The following is a 16,853-nucleotide window of genomic DNA, read 5'->3' on the forward strand; positions in this document are numbered from 1 at the left end:
TGGGGATTAGTGGTTAGGTTCGTAGCTAAACTAGTTCTTGAACCCAATCTCCTGACTTTGCAGCTCAGTGGGTTACCATTTTACTGAGAAGTGATTCAGATCATTACTCTTTTGTGCCACTTACCCTTCTAGTTAATATAAAAATAAAAAAGTAATTGTGGCCTGATTTTTTTTGGTCCATATATCCAAATTCTAGACTTCATAGGCTGGTGCTTCTGTCTCTCTTGTCCCTTTAATATTTACTTGTTAAATTTTTTGGCTTGGTTTTCCTGGTGTTGTGGGGTGTTTTTTTTTTAACCATTTCCATCAATATGTGTTTATTAAAGTACAGAAGCCTACCTCTTAAATGATAAAGGGAAGGTGAAGGATGAGATTTGGAAATCTCGTTGCCTGTAGAGCTGGGATGACCAGTGACAGGGAGGCCTGATCTGTGTTCACTCTAATAACAATCGTAATAATGGCATTTGGATAGCCCTTTACATTTTGTGCTATGCTTTTATTTTCTCATATCTCATTTGACTTTGTAACTAACTTTTTCAGATGAGGAAACTGAGGCTCAGAGGGGTTAAGGCTCTTGGCCATGGGCACAGCCTAGTAAGCGGCAGCATTATTACACTGTTCTGATACTGAGGCTCACGTTTTTCACTGCAGAAGTTTGCCTAAGTGTTTACACTCCATTATATCCAAAGTGATATCAAAGAAAAACTCTGCTAGGTAGAAAGTAATGGCTGGGTGCAGTCCTCTTACAATGCAAAAATTGTTTGTATATGTTTAAAATCCAACAGTTAATGAGATTAGATATTTATCTACCATCCACTGTGTTAGGTAATTCAAAGAACTCGGAAATGATTATGAAATTTAAACTGGTAGGGAAATAGATGGAAATGCAAGTCATTAAGAGACATTTCTTGGACCGTCTCCCACATACCTTATGTGCTTACACAATACCCTGAATTGACTAAATTCTATATGCAGAGGAGAATGCAGTACCAGTGACATAGCGGACTCTCAGTGAATATTTGTCAAATAAAAGAATGATAATAGTTAAACAAGCAATTACAGTAGTAAGGTGGATGCTGTGAGAAGGGGTAGATGCTATGATAAGGATGCATCCTGGGGGCCGGCCAGGTGGCATAATGCTTAAGTTTGCACACTCCCCTTCGGTGGCCTGGGGTTCACAAGTTCGGATCCCAGGCATGGACCTATACACTGCTCATCAAACCATGGTGTGGCAGCATCCCAGATACAAAATACAGGAAGACTGGCACAGATGTTAGCTCAGTGGCAATCTTCTTCAAGCAAAAAGAGGAAGATTGGCAACAGATATTGGCTCAGGGCCAATCTTCCTCACCCCCCCCAAAAAAAAAAAAAAAAGAATGCAAAGTGAAGAGAGCTTCCACAAGAAGGACTTCTTACACTGACATAGAGTTTGCTGAGCAAAAAGCAGGGGTGTGGGGTTAGAAGGCAGCATACAGAATGTAAAGTCTCAGAGATGTGATGCATGGCAAGTTTGAAGAACTGAAATTTCATATGCCTGAAGTTTAGAATGTCAAGTGAAGAATGAAGAGATAGGCAGGGACAAGGTTAGCCCTTATTACAGAGGGCTCTGTAAGCTATGTTTAAGGAATTTGGACATTTTTCTTCTATGGGAAGCCATTGATGAATATTAAGCAGGAAGTTCTCATAATTGCCCTACATTTTAGAAGATTACTCTGGATTGTGGAAATTACACTGGGGAGGACCAAGACTGGAGGCCCTTATGGTGTTTTGGGGGAAAGGTGCTTATGGCCTGGACTGAAATAATGGCAATTTATATGGAGAGAGATGGACAAAGTTTTTAAATATTTAGGAGCCTGATTTAACATGATCGAGTAACTCAGTGGATGTCAGCAAGGAGGGGTAGTCCATAGAAGGAATGACTCCTCGGTTTCTAGTTTGAGCAACTAGGTAGATGGTGGCTCCAATCTCTAAGACAGGAAATTCTCTGAAGAAGGAATAGGTTTGGTGGGGAAAGGTCTTGAATTCAGTTGTGCGTATGTTGAGCTTAAGATACTTGTAAAGACAATCAGGTAGAGATATCCAATGAATAGTTAAATATGCTAGTCAGAATCTCAAGAGAGCTTCTCTAGGCCAGGCTCATTAGCATACTGGTCACCATTAGAGCCACAGGAGTGAAATACATTGCTTAAGAAATGTATGGAGAGCAAGAAGAGAAGAGGGCATAGGGCAGAATGCCGAGGAAGTCTAACATTTCAGTGCGCATTGAGGAATGGACAGAGGAAAAGAAGCCTGTAAAGAAGACCAAGAAGGGACAAGCAGAGGGAGAAGGAAGACAGAGCAAGTGACAAAATGATGTAAGAATTCCAAAGGGGAAGACGACTGCCAGTTTGGTGGTACACCTGCAGGAAGCTTTCCTTGGAGTGACCCTCAAGCGATAGACAGATATCATTTACAAAGAAGAGATGCGGTGGGAAGGTATTCTGAGCAAATAAAAGAAAACAAATAATGCGTGGGAGAACATGTAACAGTTTAATTGACTGAAATGCAGGGTCCAGAGAACTCAAGAGAAAGCTGACAAGATAGTTTGTGCCATGTTTTGGAAAACAGATTCTGGGTAAGTTGTTGGCAACTGTTCTATAGGTGAGAAAAACCAATGTGTTTGGTGCTAAGGGAAAGAGAATAATATAAAGCATACTCTGAACCGTGGAATGCCATTTTATTGTGGAAACAAGATCTAGGCACTTGAAAAGAATATAAATTCAAGATAATATCTGATTATTGAGAACAAACACCAAATACTATAGGAATTTTAACAGTAGCAAAGTCTATTTGAATTGGAATAGTAGTTTTGCCCAGAGTTGTATTTTTCTGATTGAACAATAATGCCAGCTAGTCATTATCTTAAAAAAGAAAAAATAGATCTAGTTTGAATGCTCTTTATAAAGAATATTCTGTTTGTGGGTATGACTCTCAAATTCATTTGTTAAAAGATTTATACTGTAGTTGTTTTTAGTTGATGTCCTTTGATGTAAACTCAGACTTGTCTGAAAGACAGCAACAGTTCCAAAGACTTCAAAGGAATACAGCCTCACAAACACAGAATTGATGCACATTGATTTGATTTTGGAATGCTGATACAACCTTGCATACCTGAATAAATTTCCTCTTTGTCCTGGTGTATGATTGTTTTACATTGTTGGCTTCAGTTTTCTAATATTTGTAGAAGACAGTAATTGCTCATTTCTGATACTTGCTGTTCTCAAGTTTTCCCTACTTTTAAACTCTAGTTTTGCTTTTAGGGTACTGCTGGGCTCATAAGATGAGTTGGAAAGTGTTGTCTCTGGTTATATTTTCTGGAACAGATTGTTGGGAGCACTAGGTTTCTGGAGGGAGACCTGGCTGAGGCCCTAAAAGCTGCATCCCACAGCTTTCCCCTTGGATAGGCAACAAGCAGGAAATGGTATTCGGAGTCAGGGACCAGAAGCCCAGGGGGATCCAGTCTAGGTCAGAGGTGAACAGGGAGCCCCTAGTGGGCCCGAGAAGGAAGAGTCCTGCCTGCCCATGGTCCATGTCCACAGGACCTTCCTCTGGCCTCGTCCTCTCTATGTGCACGTTTTGAGCTTTTGACGGTATTTTCCCCACTTAGAGCTGAAGCCATTGCGGAGACTGAATCAGAAAACAAGGTCCTAATCTGTGTGCAAGAGAAACCGGGAAAATGTTCCCTCTTCCGGCAGAGTGTCGAAAGGCAGCCACTGTCCTGGGCAGGACGTGTGCTAGGGACAGGCACATGCTAGTTTGACAGACACGCCCAGCTTAGTGGTTGTGGCTCTGCCTGAGAAAACGCCTCCAACCGCTTAGTCCCAAGAGGTCGGAGGGGCCCTCTCTGCTCCTGGACAGGGTGAACCACACTGCAATGATCCTGTTCTCGGCGGGAGGGGCACTTGGGCACGTCCTTCAGTAGCCAGGGAGTGGACTGGCACTTCTCCCTTCTCCACATAAACTGAGCCGCTCACTCTGGGAGATTTCTAAATTCGAGGAGGAATGTGAGTTTCTGGATCTGGTTTCCATGAGCGCTGCGAGCGAAAGACTCACACCTCCACTCCCAGGATTAGAAAGAAGCAACAATTTAATATAATACTCAAACGGAGCATTTACCATTGACAACAAAATATGGCCCCGCCAAATAGGGAAATAGGTGCTGGGCAAAAGGGGGGAGGGGGAAGAGGGGTTGGTGCCTTCCCTCGTGGCCAACAGGGGACCCCAAGAAACGGATCACAAAGTTCTCCTCATCAGAATCAGGGGAGGTGGCCCTGTGCACCCTGAGTATCAACGCTGTGTCCCCGCTGTAGCTCAGCTGGTCTCAGGAGGGTCATCGACCACCACCACTGGGCCCTTGGTTGGGGGTCTGGTGTCTGGAGAAAGAGAGGCATTTCCTGAGCGGCCTGCCCTGGAACCACAGTGCACACCGCATCCCGGCCCCCACTGCGCTCTGTGCTCCAGCCCTGTGCTCAGTGCTCAGTCAGCCAACAGCACCCCATCTGTCCCTGACACAGGGGCTGATATTTAGCGTCACCCACTTCACAGAGGAGGAAACCAGTCCCAGAAACGTGAGTGCAATCGCCCAGGACGGGACTGCTCAGCAGTGGAGCTGGAACCCAGGGCCAGCTGTCTGCCTCCCCAGGCCCACGCTCAGCCTGAATGTTTCCTGAGCCCATGGTTTCAGCCACTGCCGGTCTGGACACTCACTCTGGCCTGAGCGGTTCTTCTTGCCTTTGAAGAAGAGTCGAATCTTTCTGACCCAGTGGTATCGGGGCTCCAGCTGGCAGGACAGGCTGTAGCTACGGGACAGAGCGGAGCTGGGAGCTCTCAGGAGCCACACATCACATGTGCGTCCTGGAGCCTGCCAGCAGCTGGGGTCGAAGGGCCCCAGGGGTCGCCATGCAGTCAGATCAGGGGCTGACCATGGAGCAACGGCCATGGGCTCTGGAGCTGGTCAGCAGAGAGAGGCTGCCCTGCCCTCCCCCAACTCCTGACCCGACTCACCTCTCCTCCTTGCTCAGGGGCTCCACGGCCTGGAACCAGGCCCCAAAGTGCTCGTCGGGCTGCACGGTGTACAGATTTGCAGCCTCCTGGAGCAGCTCGATCTCGTCCATCAGTTTGAATTGCTAGGACAGAGCAAGCACAGGATGCCCACAGGGCCTGAGTGGGGGACCCTGCAGGGCTCGTGGAGGGGGTGAGGAAGGGGGCAAGGGGCCAGTCTGGGGCCTTTGCCCACTTGGGAGCCCTCCCTCCCTGCGATTCCAGTCAGAGCTTGCCTGCTCTCACACTTGGCCCAAAATAGCTCCTCCTCCAGGAAGGAGTCTTTGATGCCAGCCCTTCCCCCACCCGCCAATGCCATAGGATCCCTAGCTCTGTATATCGAAGTGGGCAAATAAATGTTCCACCCTGGGGATTGGGCCAGAGGGGGTCCTGCCCACTGCGGGGGGGGTCTCTGATTTCCAACCCCCACCCTCCCCACCGGGAGGCCGCAGCCGCTTACCTCATTCCATTTCCGACAGTTGAGCACATTGCCCTGGAAAGCAGACAGCCGCAGTCCATCAGAAACAGCCCCCTGGGGCCAGCACTAGCCCCCGTCCACACCTCTTGCAATGTTGCACTACTGCCAGTGGGCAGGCCCATCCAGAGCCCGGACTTGGACCTGGGCCAGTCTCTGGGCTCCAGAGCAGGGGGCGCAGAGCAACTGAGGCAACAGACCTTGTGACCCAACCCTCTCTGATGACACGTGGGGAGACTCAGGCCTCAGGCAGGAAGGGACAGCTCAGCCTCTGATGTGCTTCCTGACTGGGAGGGGCCCGACTTCTCTTCCCTCACTGGCAGGGCCAGAGGGAGACGCTGAGTCCAGCTCAGACACCACCTCCTGCGGCCACACAGTCAGGCAGCTCTGAGCCTCAGCAGCCCAGGGAACCTGGACGGTGGCTTATGCAGAGCCTGCATCACCCACTGGGGAGATGGGCCTGACACCCCAACTCCCACATGAGGCTGGAGGCCCTGCTGAGAGGACCTTTGCCAAACGCAGAGAGCTCAGGGCTCAGGACAGGACTCTCTCCTCCCCACCCTCAGGAGCCTGAGCCCCAGGACCCACCTCCGGGCTCACTCACCTCCACATAATCCTCCATCGTAACGTCCAGCAGCTCCAGGGAATGGAAGAACGTCACCAGGGAGGGGACGACACCCTGTGCCGCCATCGGGATGGGCATGGTGATGAGCTCCCGCTCTCAGGTGCCCCCATGAACCTTCCCCTGAAACCCCTCAGCCCAGCCTCCTGCCCACCCCATGCTCCCACACAGAGCAGCCTAGGATCCTCGGGACACCCCAACACACACAATTCCCTCCCCCGCTCCCCGCCAGGAACACCAAACTCCATCAGTCAAGTCCCAGGGCTGGCTGTTGGCCCCTCCCAGGGGCAGTGGCCCCTGCCCTTCCCCACCCCAAATCTGCCCTGCTGCCAGCCCTTCCAGGCCTCCTCCTGCTCACTGCCACTGCAGGCCCGTCATGCTTGGCAGCCACAGCAGATTCGCCTGAGGAGGAAGGCCCCTCTCCTGAGGGAGGTCTCCAGCTGGGAGGGGGAGCCCCCTCTCCTCTGACTCCTAGGCCCCTCCCCCACAGTCACCCTCACCTGCTGCCGCTGCCTCTCCTGGGCTCCCTGGCGGGCCCTCTCTGCAGTCTTTAACACGGAGGTCGCCTCCTGTCGGGGCCGAGGACAGGGTCAGTGCGCCCATACTCCCCTCCGCATGTCCCCCAAGGCCCCTGATCTCAGACCCTGGCCATCGGCTCCAGTCCCCTGCTGCCTCTGCTGCTCCCACCTCCAGGGTGCTCTGATTCTAGACCAGTCCCAGCTCCAGGACTCAGCCCTGTGTGACCTTGGGCCTGCCCAGGCCTCCCTGGCCCTCTTTCCTCAGCTGAAAAGTGTGAGGAGAATGTCACCTGCTTCCAGGAGTCTCCTGAGCACTCAGAGTCATCTGTGTGTCATCACTGCTCTCCCCTCACCTCTCGAGGAGGAGCCGGCACAAATCTCCTTGCGTTCCTGTCCTCCCTTGGATGGTAGCACCTCGCTGGGAGGTCTGCACTACTGATCAGTTCCCTCCACTTCCCAGAAGAGGAGACGGAGGCCCCCAGAGGGGCAGTGACTGGCTCAAGGACACACTGGGAGAGGCTGCTCCCCGTGCCAGCTACAGGCCCTGTCCCCGCTGCCTTCACCCCAGCCCTGGCTCCAAATCTGACCACGGCCCCCACCTCTGGACTCCAGGGGTGCGTCCAGACCCCAGCTGAACAGACAGGGAGGGGGAGGGCAGGGTGTCTTGGGGGACCTGGCCGAGTGGCCCCGGCCTGCCCCACCCTCACAGGGCTGTCTGACACCCAGCCTGGGCCAAGCCTTGCCATAGCCTCACCTCCTAGGATCCCCTCAGGATGCTCCCCTCCCCTCTCCTTCTGGCCTCCTTCCAGATCTCCAGCCTCCAGGTTACCTGCACTAGCAGCTCCCTGCTCACGCGTTTCTCTCTCCTGACCCACTTCTTCCAGGTTCGAGAACTCTCCCTGCGGGGTGGGGAAAGAAAGAAAGCAAGCAAGCAAGAAAAACTGTGGGATGCTTGAAGGCAAATCCCATTTGTTTGAGAACCCAGCAGATCCAAACTGCCTGGGGCCTGGATGAGGGATTTCACTGGGGTGTTCTGAGCTCTAAGGTCCCCATGGGACTGCGGAGGGGCCTCTCCTCTTGTCCCTTGGGGCCTCCATTCCCAGATGTCCCAAACAGATCTCTTTGGAACAGTGTTGGTTTCAGCTGCATAGAGGCTTCTGTTGCTGCAAAGGAAACACCTGAGAATCTCCACCTGGGCTCAAGCCAGGATCTGGTCTGGAAGGAAATGAATCCCTGGGACGGAACTGCTGGCTTAAGGGCGCTGAGAGACTCAGAGACCCAGCACCCAGGTCAGTCCCTGTGCCCGGCGTTCGCTGTCTCCCAGGTGGTCTCACCTGACTTTGGGGGACATGCCGGCCCAAATCAGGCTGCCTGGGCCACCTCACCCTCATGGTGTTTGGCTGGAGAGCAGACCACCCACTACCCACCTGGAAACTTGTCCCCAGGTGTCTTGGAGACGGGCAATGGCAGGGCTCTGCAGGGCAGAAAGGATTGTGTGGAGGGAACAGAAGTTCCCGAGGCCTCGACACTCCTGGGGAAGCGAAGAGATGGAGCCGTGAGGGGGAGCTGAAGCTCTGCTGCCTCTGGTTTCTGTCCCCTCACGGACTTCCCCTGTCCTGGAGGAGACACATGCCCAGGGAAGCCAGGGAGGGCACACCTGCCACCCGATGAGTAACACTGCCAAGCACAAGGATTTGTAGCTCAACACAAGGGAGGAAGTGAGCTTGTCCCCACTGGGACCTCAAGTCAAGGTCAACGTGGCCCTGGCATGAGGGTCAAGGGACAGTCCAGGGACTAAGACCCCAGACTTCAATCCTGAGAGCTGAGAAACAAGAGGCAATTCCCACGCATCCAGACAGAGCGTGCCAAGGCTTACCTCAGCCACCCTGATCCACAGCTCAACCACCCTGGCCCTGTCCCGCGCTGTCATGCTGGGGTCCCCAAGGCAGGTGACGAGGATGCAATTGGCCACGGTGTTGTCGTGCATCACACTGTCACGGACAGTGGGTGCCAGGTACTCTCGTTCCCTGTTGTCGCACTCGGACCAGATGGAGCCGAGGCAGTGGGCGGGCACCAACGTCTTGAACAGCTCCTGCAGAAAATTCGGAGTGTCACCCGGTCCTGCCGCACCCTAGCTCGGCGTCCACATTCCCCCATAGGCCCAGCAGGCTGAGATCAGAACTGGAGCTCAGGAAGCAGAGCATGTGGCCTGAGGCTTGTGGGAGTCCCTGGGTTTTGTCTGTGTCCACTGAATGCACCCAGTCCAGGATGACCCCGGACACAGTACTGTGGGGAAGGGAGGGGACATTTGCTCCCAGCCCCGTCTCACTTCCTCCAAGCTCCAGAAGGCAGCCCACACATGCCCACCAGAAGGGCCATCATCCACCCATCCCAGTGCCCCTGAGGTCCCACTCCCCATTCCCATGCACATTCCCCCTGAGGCAGGGACAACCCCCGGCTTTGTTTGACTGTCTCCACTGGAGTCAATACACATCACCTTCCTGCTAAGTGCTGAGGCTGTCCGGGCCACCTGCACAGATGGGGGATCCACCCAAGGACCTGGCAGCACTTCAGTGAGTGCCCATCCCCCACCAAAGGGCCAGACTCTGCCCACCTTCCACTCTCTCCCACCTCATTCACCGGCACAGCCACCCTGTACAGCAGGTGCTCTGAGTGTCCATCTCTACTGTCCTCTGTTCTCTAGGGGACAGTGAAGGCTTGGGGAGAAAGAAAGCTGCCCAGGTCACAGTGTTGATAAGGGAGGGAGCAGGGATTTGGACCCAGATCATCGGAATCCCGAGCAGGGAATGGCAGGTGTGGGGCGGCTCATGGCACCGGGAAGGCAGGGGACACCCGCCCCGTGAGCTCCTCTGCTCACCGCAGCCATCCTCGTCAGCTGCTCTGCCACCAGCTGGGGAGGGAAGTCCAAGATGTTCAGCTTCTCCTCCCGCAGCTGGTCCTCGGTGGTCACGGCCCGGGGGCAGCTGGGCTCTGGGGCTGCCTCTAATGGTGGCCCTTGCTCTGGTCCTGGAGTGGCCGACTCAGGGGCTGCTGGCTCCAGCTCTACCACACGTGGTGAGACTGGAGGTGCAGCTGGCTCCAACCCGGGGGCTGGCACTGGCTCTGGCTTTGGAAGTGGCAGGAGCTTTGGAGCTGGCTCTGGAGCAGGATAAAGAGAAAGTTGCACCCACACACCTGACAGTTTCTGTGCCTTTCCAAAGATAGGAAGGGCTCCACTGCCTCTAAGGGAACGCTAGCCCATGAACCTCAACACAGACAGTCTTCCCAGACTCCAGTCCCCTCACCTTTCCGTTCGGCCTCAATGGCCTTGAGATGCTCCAGGTGGCCTGGCAGAAGGTAGGCATGGCCCTCCACGTGGGAGCCACCAAAGCTGATGTGCAGAGTGGCCAGCTGCAGGGTCCAAGAGGGAAACCGCAGGGGCTCCCTGCAATCCTGCCCTTGGCCCAGCCAAGTTCCCAGCAGGAAATAGATAGCACTGCGTGGAGGCAGATGGGCCAGAGAGTCAGTGGCCTGGCCTTTCCTTAAACACCGTCCTCCCAAGGCACTCTTGTTAGCATCTGCGCCCCTTTGCCAGACCCTCCCCCTCCAGAGGAGGGCCCCATCCCAGCCCTGAGCCCTGGCTGGCTGTCCTGGCTGTGGCAGGCCTGCTCATCCAGCAGGCTGAACACAGAGTCTGTGAGAGTCTCTTGTTCCCACCGATACTCTCCTCCCCAAGGGTCTGGACAGAGCCCACCCAAGCCCTGCATGAATGTGGGCCACTGGAATGAAGACTCCAGCAGATTTGGGAGCAGCTTGCTCACACACCTCCTACTATGGACCTGGCGGTGGTGCTCACAAGGTGTGGATGTGGAGAAAGGGAGGCAGGAGGGGCTGGGACTCTTCTGGGAGTGGGTCTCTTGGGGACAACGCAGCCCAGCCTCCCTTCCAATTCTCAAGGGGCCTGGGACCCATGCACAGCTCTCTTTGAGTCCAGTCCTGCCGGAGTGGAAGCCACCAGAACTCAGCCCTCCCATGGGGATCAAAAGATGGGTGAGATGCAGGGTTCTCCCAGGCCTGACCCGGCCACAGCCTCCATCCTCTCCCCACACCCTGTTTGCTAGAGACAGGAGGCCCTCCTTCTCGACCCAAAGACCACTCACTTTGGGAGGTGGTCCTGTCCTCCAGCATCCCGCACGCAATGGGCCAAGCTGCCTCCATGTGTCCCAAAGGGGATGAGGGCATCGCCTGGGATGGAGGGTAGATGGGACCTGTGAATGCTGTCAAGTGTGACTGTCTGACTCTCAGATTAGAGGGGAGGGCCAGGGAGGCTGTCTGCTTCAGTCACTGAGTGACACTTAGTGTGTCCAGAAGTCCTGCTCAGAGTAGGTCCTTCATAGACATTGTTGAATGACCTCCAACCAGAACCACCCCGGGTGTCTGAGTGGGCCTGTGGCCCCTCTGTGGCCCTAGAGATCCCTAAGTGGCTACACCAAGGACAAGCACCAGGACCAGCTGGATGGCATCTCAAACTCCTTGACAGGGTGCTCTCCAGGTGCTTTTCCAAACTCAAAAAGCCACAAGCCAGTGAAGGGAGAGGAAGACTACTTTCCGTGGGGGACAGAGAAATAATCACCACCAGCAACCACAGCATGGCCCACCACCCTCTCTGCAGAGCCGGGCACCAGGGCAGCACCTGGAGGGCTGATCCCATTCATCCCTGGGAGAAGCCTAGCAAGTTCATCCTCTCCCACCCCACGTTTCAGAGGAGCCAACTCAGGCTCAGAGAGATGCAGTGACATTCCCAAGGCAAGACACACAGCTGGCAGTGGGCAGAGTCACCACTGTGCTGAGGAGGAGGCGGGCAGTCACCTGGGAAACAGCTGGTCCAGCACCTGGTGGGCTGTGCTGGAGCCTGAGTAGCTGCAGAGGGAGGTGATGACACTGCAGAGGACTCTGCTGGGGAAGGCTGGCAGCACAGTCTCTGAGAGCCTCTGCATCATGCCTGCCCGGAGGGCACGCATCCTGCAGGCCTCAGTGACAGACAGAGTGGACTCATCTTCACTCTGGGTGGGACGAGGAGGGACACAGAGTCAGGGTCACCACTGCCAACCACCAGCGTTATCAGGGTCTGCAGCTGACCCAGGAACTCCTAGCCCCTCCCAGACGTGTGCGACAGGAGAGACAGGGGTCCCAACTCAGCAAAGTTCTGGGCTCTCAAAGCACAATCTGACTTTGGTCCTGCGAAGGATTCCACATTGATCTCCCTCAAGGCCATTTGCTCGCTGAGGGACAACAGACCTCCGTCTGTGCAGAGCACCAGCCCAGTGAATCCTCAACAGACACCCCTCTCTAGAGAGGAGAACAGAGGCTTAGGCATGCCAAGTGGCTTCTCTAGGTCCTGTGGCTCAGAACTGAGAACCGCCCAAAGTGAGGGCTGAGGGACATCCCCTGTAACTGCCTGAGGCTTTATCAGACCCTGACCTGGAGGGAAATGTTATGTGGCCACCTCACCCCTCCCAGGTCTGGAAACAGTGTACAGGGCAGTGACACGTTCTGAGAATCCCTTTGACTTTCAAACACGCTGATGGTTATTTCTTTTACATTAAAGGGAGTTTGGAGACCCTTGTTATCGAGGTTTCATTTTCCAAAAAAGGCGAAATTCAAAGATACTCAGGGCCTATTGGGAAGTGACAACGACATCAACGTTTTCTCTAATCTTCCTAGGAAAATGCAAAGAGTGCCCTCCTACCCTCCTCCTATGCAGCTGGTGGGGAGGAGCGGAAGTCCAGATTCCTTTGGGAATGGGACTGTGGGACACTCATGGGGGACAGCCCTGTTAGGGTCCCAGGAGAACGGCAGTTTGAGGTTGGATTCTGGGCCGGCCCTGGTCATCTCAGGGGCCTGGGTGGGAAGACCCCTCCGTGCCCACTCTCACCTCAGAGCAGCCCTGGTTATTGATGGTGGCGCGGTGCAGCTGGTCCCTGTCCAGGGAGATGGAGTACCCGAAGCCATCCGTCAGCTCTTCCACCACCTCCTGCGTGCAGCTCTGCAAAGACAGTGCCCGAGAGCCGGGCCGGGAGGCCTGAGGGGCATGCCTCGACTTGGCCACAGGAGGAAACCCCAGCACAGATCAGGTACCGAGCAGCATCTGCATAGACCTCTAGCCAGGGAGGGAATGAGATGACACCTGGATGGCTCGGGACTAACCTATGGGTAGAGGAGCTTGGTTCCCAGCACCCACTCTCCCATCCTGCTAGCCACCACCTAGGCTGGGGACACGACACACTGCCAGGCTTCCAACACCGAGCAAATGGCTCCTGCCCAGTGTGGGTCCCCGCTCAGCACCGCCGCCCATCTCTCACTCCCCTCCGACACACAAGGAGGCTCAAATTGTTGTGCGGGTGGCATCCAGTTGTGGCCTAACCCGGTTGGCTTTCCCTGTGTTACCTGAGTGCTCCTCCTGCCAGTTGGACAGAGGCGGTGCAGGTGAGGGCCAAGCCAGTGTCTATAGTGACTGAAAAGGCTCTTTTTCTTGGCTTTCCTGAAGCCAGAGCCTCCACAACTCGGGAGACAGCAGGAGAACATCCTCTTGTCTTCAGTGTCGCCACTCAAGTGGGCTCAATAGGATGCTATGTCTAGAATGTGGGCGCCTGGAGACCAGTGTGCTAAGTTCTGTTGGGGTCTGTCTCCAAGGAAGTGAGGTCACTTCCTCAAGTTTCCCTTACCTGGGCGCCTTCTTCAATCACACCCACCGAAAACCTCTCTGGGATCTTGGCTGCTCACCCTCCTTGCCCATGTCACCTCCAGAACTGTACACAAATAGCCAGCACAGATCCCAACACAGGACCTTGAGATGGAACCAGGGTTCCAGCTTGAGGACATGCAGCTGAGTTCCGACCTCTTTTTTCCTACAAGCTCTGTGTCCTGGAAATGCCAATGGGCCTCCCAGGGCCTCCTCAATCACCCAACCTGCACAATGGGGACGAGGCCAGAAATATCTCCCTCGGGACGTCCTCAGGTGTAGAAGAGACAATAGCAACAACACCTGTGGTCTGGTTTGCATGTGTCTGATGCACACACTTAGAGATGAAAGAATGACAAGAAGGGGTGGGATGTAGTGTGGAGTACCCCTCAAAACAGGACTGGGTTCCAGCTCTGTGACCTTGAGAAAGTCACTGCCCCTCTGGGCCTCATTTCCAGGTCTGCACCTTTAAGAGGTGGAAATTAGGGGAAATTCAGATACTTCCATTCACTGGCATGAAACCTTGCAAGGTCTCCTGTTTGACTTAGAATCAGACCCAAGTGCCTCGTGTCGGCCTATGTAGTGGGCAGCCTCCACTATGGCTCCTGGTGCTCACTGTCTTCTGCTGTGCACGTCCTTGTGGAACCACAAGTGGTCAGGAACTGCCTTCTGAATAGAATGCAGCCAAGGTGATGGGATGGCCTGCAACCCAGGGTTAAGAACAAAAAGCCTGGCCCTTCCTTCTTACTCATTGGCTTTAGTCCCCTCCGTCTTTCCCTCCTTCTGTTTCCATCTCTCTCTCTCTCTGCATCTTATATCTCTGGAACTGGGGGAGCAAGTGTGCATGTTTTCAGTTGCCCTATGAAGATGTTCCATAGGAGAGAACGGAGGGAATGATTGGCCAACAGACAGGCAGGAACTCAGACTTTCAGTCCAAACAAACCCCGTCAGCATGCATGTGAGTGAACTTGGGAGCAAACCCTCCACAAGTCGAGCCGCAATATAGCCGCAGCCCCTGCTTCACAGAGACCTTGAGGCGGAGGCACCCAGCTAAGCTGTGCCCCATTCCTGGCACACAGAATTTGTGAGATGTTAAGGATTTGTATTTTCTAGGTGCAATGTCTTAGAGCAGTGTCATCAGAGAGCGACGGGAAAAGCACAGTCTGCCAGTTCCTGCCCTCTGGCCCTGCCTGTCCCCATCTACCCTCCTCTCTCTTCTCAGGCTCCTTCCAGCTACACTGCCCTCTTTCGGACATTGGTCAGACCCACTTCTTCCTGTGAGCCTCTGCGCCAGCGGTGCCTTCTCCCTGACACTCAAACTGTTCCCAGACACAAGCGGGCGTGCCTCTCATCTGGCACCCTGCTGACAGCAAATGTCACCCCTATGATGCCTTTCAGAGCCTCCCAGGCACAGGCTCCACTGTCACAGGTCTCCCACCTGCAAGGGCATCTCATGATGTCCTCCTTCTTGGTCTCATCTGGATAAAGTGAGTCCATGAAGGAGGGCTTTCTGCTTGGCGGACGAGGAGGCAGCTTCTTCTGGTTTCCTCAGGATCATGACTGTCTCTTCTGGGCTGAATGTTTCCCCTCCCAAGTCCATCGTGAAAGGAAATTCTCATTCCCTTGCTTTCAAGGGTCTGGTTTCCCCAAGAACACAGGGAGACTGGCCTCTCCCTGGAATGCGGCACCAGCCCCTACACCCAAAGCCAGAAAATTAGCACCCAGCTTGAAACACCACCAGATCCTGAAGTCAATTCCTGCTGAGGTCCCCCATCCATTTTGTAACCCCATAGTATCTCCTGATCTCACCTTTCCCCTAAGACACAGCTCCCAGCCTGCCCTTGGCTTCTTACAGGAACAGTGGGATTTCCCAGAAGCACTCCCAGCCTGGGCAAGAAATGTTTTGAAATGTTCTCTATGTATTTTCCAGGACATGGGATATGGGGAGAAGTCATTTTGGTTGTGTATGTGCAACAGTTTTGATGCGAATAGCATCTTTTTCAGACAGAGATCAAAGAGTGGGGCTACCGGGTGTAACAAGAAAATGGATACACTGAGCCAACGTCTTCATGGTGTGAAGTCATAGGGAGCAAAGAACATGGTTAAGAGCAGAGAATATGGAGCCACAACTTATGTTCAAATTCCACCTCAATCACTTCCTAGATATTGGTAGAGGGCAAAGTACTTACCTCATTGGTGCCTCAGTTTCTTCATCTGTTGTTGGCACGAAGGATAAGCGTACCTAATTTGTGAGGATATGGAGAGTGCTAAAGGAGTTAATGTTTCAAAACACTTGCAACATCCAGCACATTGCATGCCCTGTACGCATACATTACAAATGAAATGTAAATGTTCTTCTGACGCTGTCTGTTTGCTCCAGACGGGAGACTAGGGGCTGGAAGGATGTAGACAGCACTCCCTGAGACAGGATGAATCGATGAATGAACAACCCTGTTGAAGGCATTACCAATGGCAAATCCGCCTCCCTATGGACATTCCCAAGCACAATCACACCCAAGCATCCCTCCTCCGTCCTGCATCGTCTTCTGGGATTCTATCCAGGAATCACGGGGGCTTCTTGAACCCTGGGACCCACACCCACCACAGGTTCTCTTCTGTCTGACAGCAAACCCCAGGCCTTGTCCTAATGGCTGCAGCCCACAGGCTCTGAACTCAGATCCTTTTCTTCACTTGAGGGAGACGTGTCATTCCCAGAGCTGGGCACACAGAGTGTCAGCCTTGGAGGAAATGCCTCCCTGGCCAGTGGCAGGTGGAAGAGCGCCGTGACGGAGTAGGATTTGTGGAGAGTCCTCCAGGTGTGGTCAGAAGGGGCCCAGCCAGGGCATTTGTCAGCAAGGTCTGGTTGGTGGACCTTGGTGGCAAAAGAGTGGTGGGGACAGCATGTTTTAGAGTTCCTGGCATGAGACAATCCACAGGATGGTCATGAAGTCAGAATCAGCCTAATGAGGTCCAGCGCAATGCACTGTCATCTGTTCCCTGACTGGCTCACTAATCCAGGAGTGATTTACAAGGGCGATATTCGTGTTCTACCATCTTTTCGTTGATTGGCAGGAGCTAGTATTCTTTACGAAACTTGTGTACTTTTACATAGGAAAGGATAGGTGAGTTCTGTAACAACGCTTCTTGCAAAGTTCTCGCTAATGTATTGAGTCTCTAACAGAATCCACTGCTGGGAACTTCACCAAAGATCCTGACCTTTACTCTCTGGTTTTAGATCTTCCTGGTTGGTAAATTTTCTTGACTCCTGGCTCCTTTCCTGAGGTTCGTCCACTTAGAGCAATGTAGGACTGCAAGCTCTTGCCACTTGAGAAGTAGTGGTTCAACTCTATGATGATGTTGGTCTTGCTTTCTAAGTGTGTGTGTGTGTGTGTGTGTATGAGACTGTTGTCTGCATCT

General features: G+C 53.6%; 1 protein-coding gene across 1 annotated transcript; it reads right to left on the bottom strand.

Annotated features, from left to right (window-relative positions):
• Positions 1-4,110: 4,110 nt before the first annotated feature.
• LOC139043294 (ral guanine nucleotide dissociation stimulator-like) lies at positions 4,111-6,872 on the bottom strand. Its single transcript, XM_070503526.1, has 6 exons — positions 6,677-6,872; positions 6,159-6,233; positions 5,540-5,572; positions 5,044-5,165; positions 4,747-4,838; positions 4,111-4,412 (listed from the first exon to the last, which is right to left on the bottom strand). Exons 2-6 carry the CDS (start codon positions 6,174-6,176, stop codon positions 4,351-4,353), a joined length of 327 nt encoding a protein of 108 aa, XP_070359627.1. The 5' UTR covers positions 6,177-6,233; positions 6,677-6,872; the 3' UTR covers positions 4,111-4,350.
• Between the last annotated feature and the right edge of the window lie 9,981 nt (positions 6,873-16,853).

The sequence above is a fragment of the Equus asinus genome, unplaced genomic scaffold (assembly GCF_041296235.1).
Source record: "Equus asinus isolate D_3611 breed Donkey unplaced genomic scaffold, EquAss-T2T_v2 contig_197, whole genome shotgun sequence".
NCBI classification, from domain to species: domain Eukaryota; kingdom Metazoa; phylum Chordata; class Mammalia; order Perissodactyla; family Equidae; genus Equus; species Equus asinus.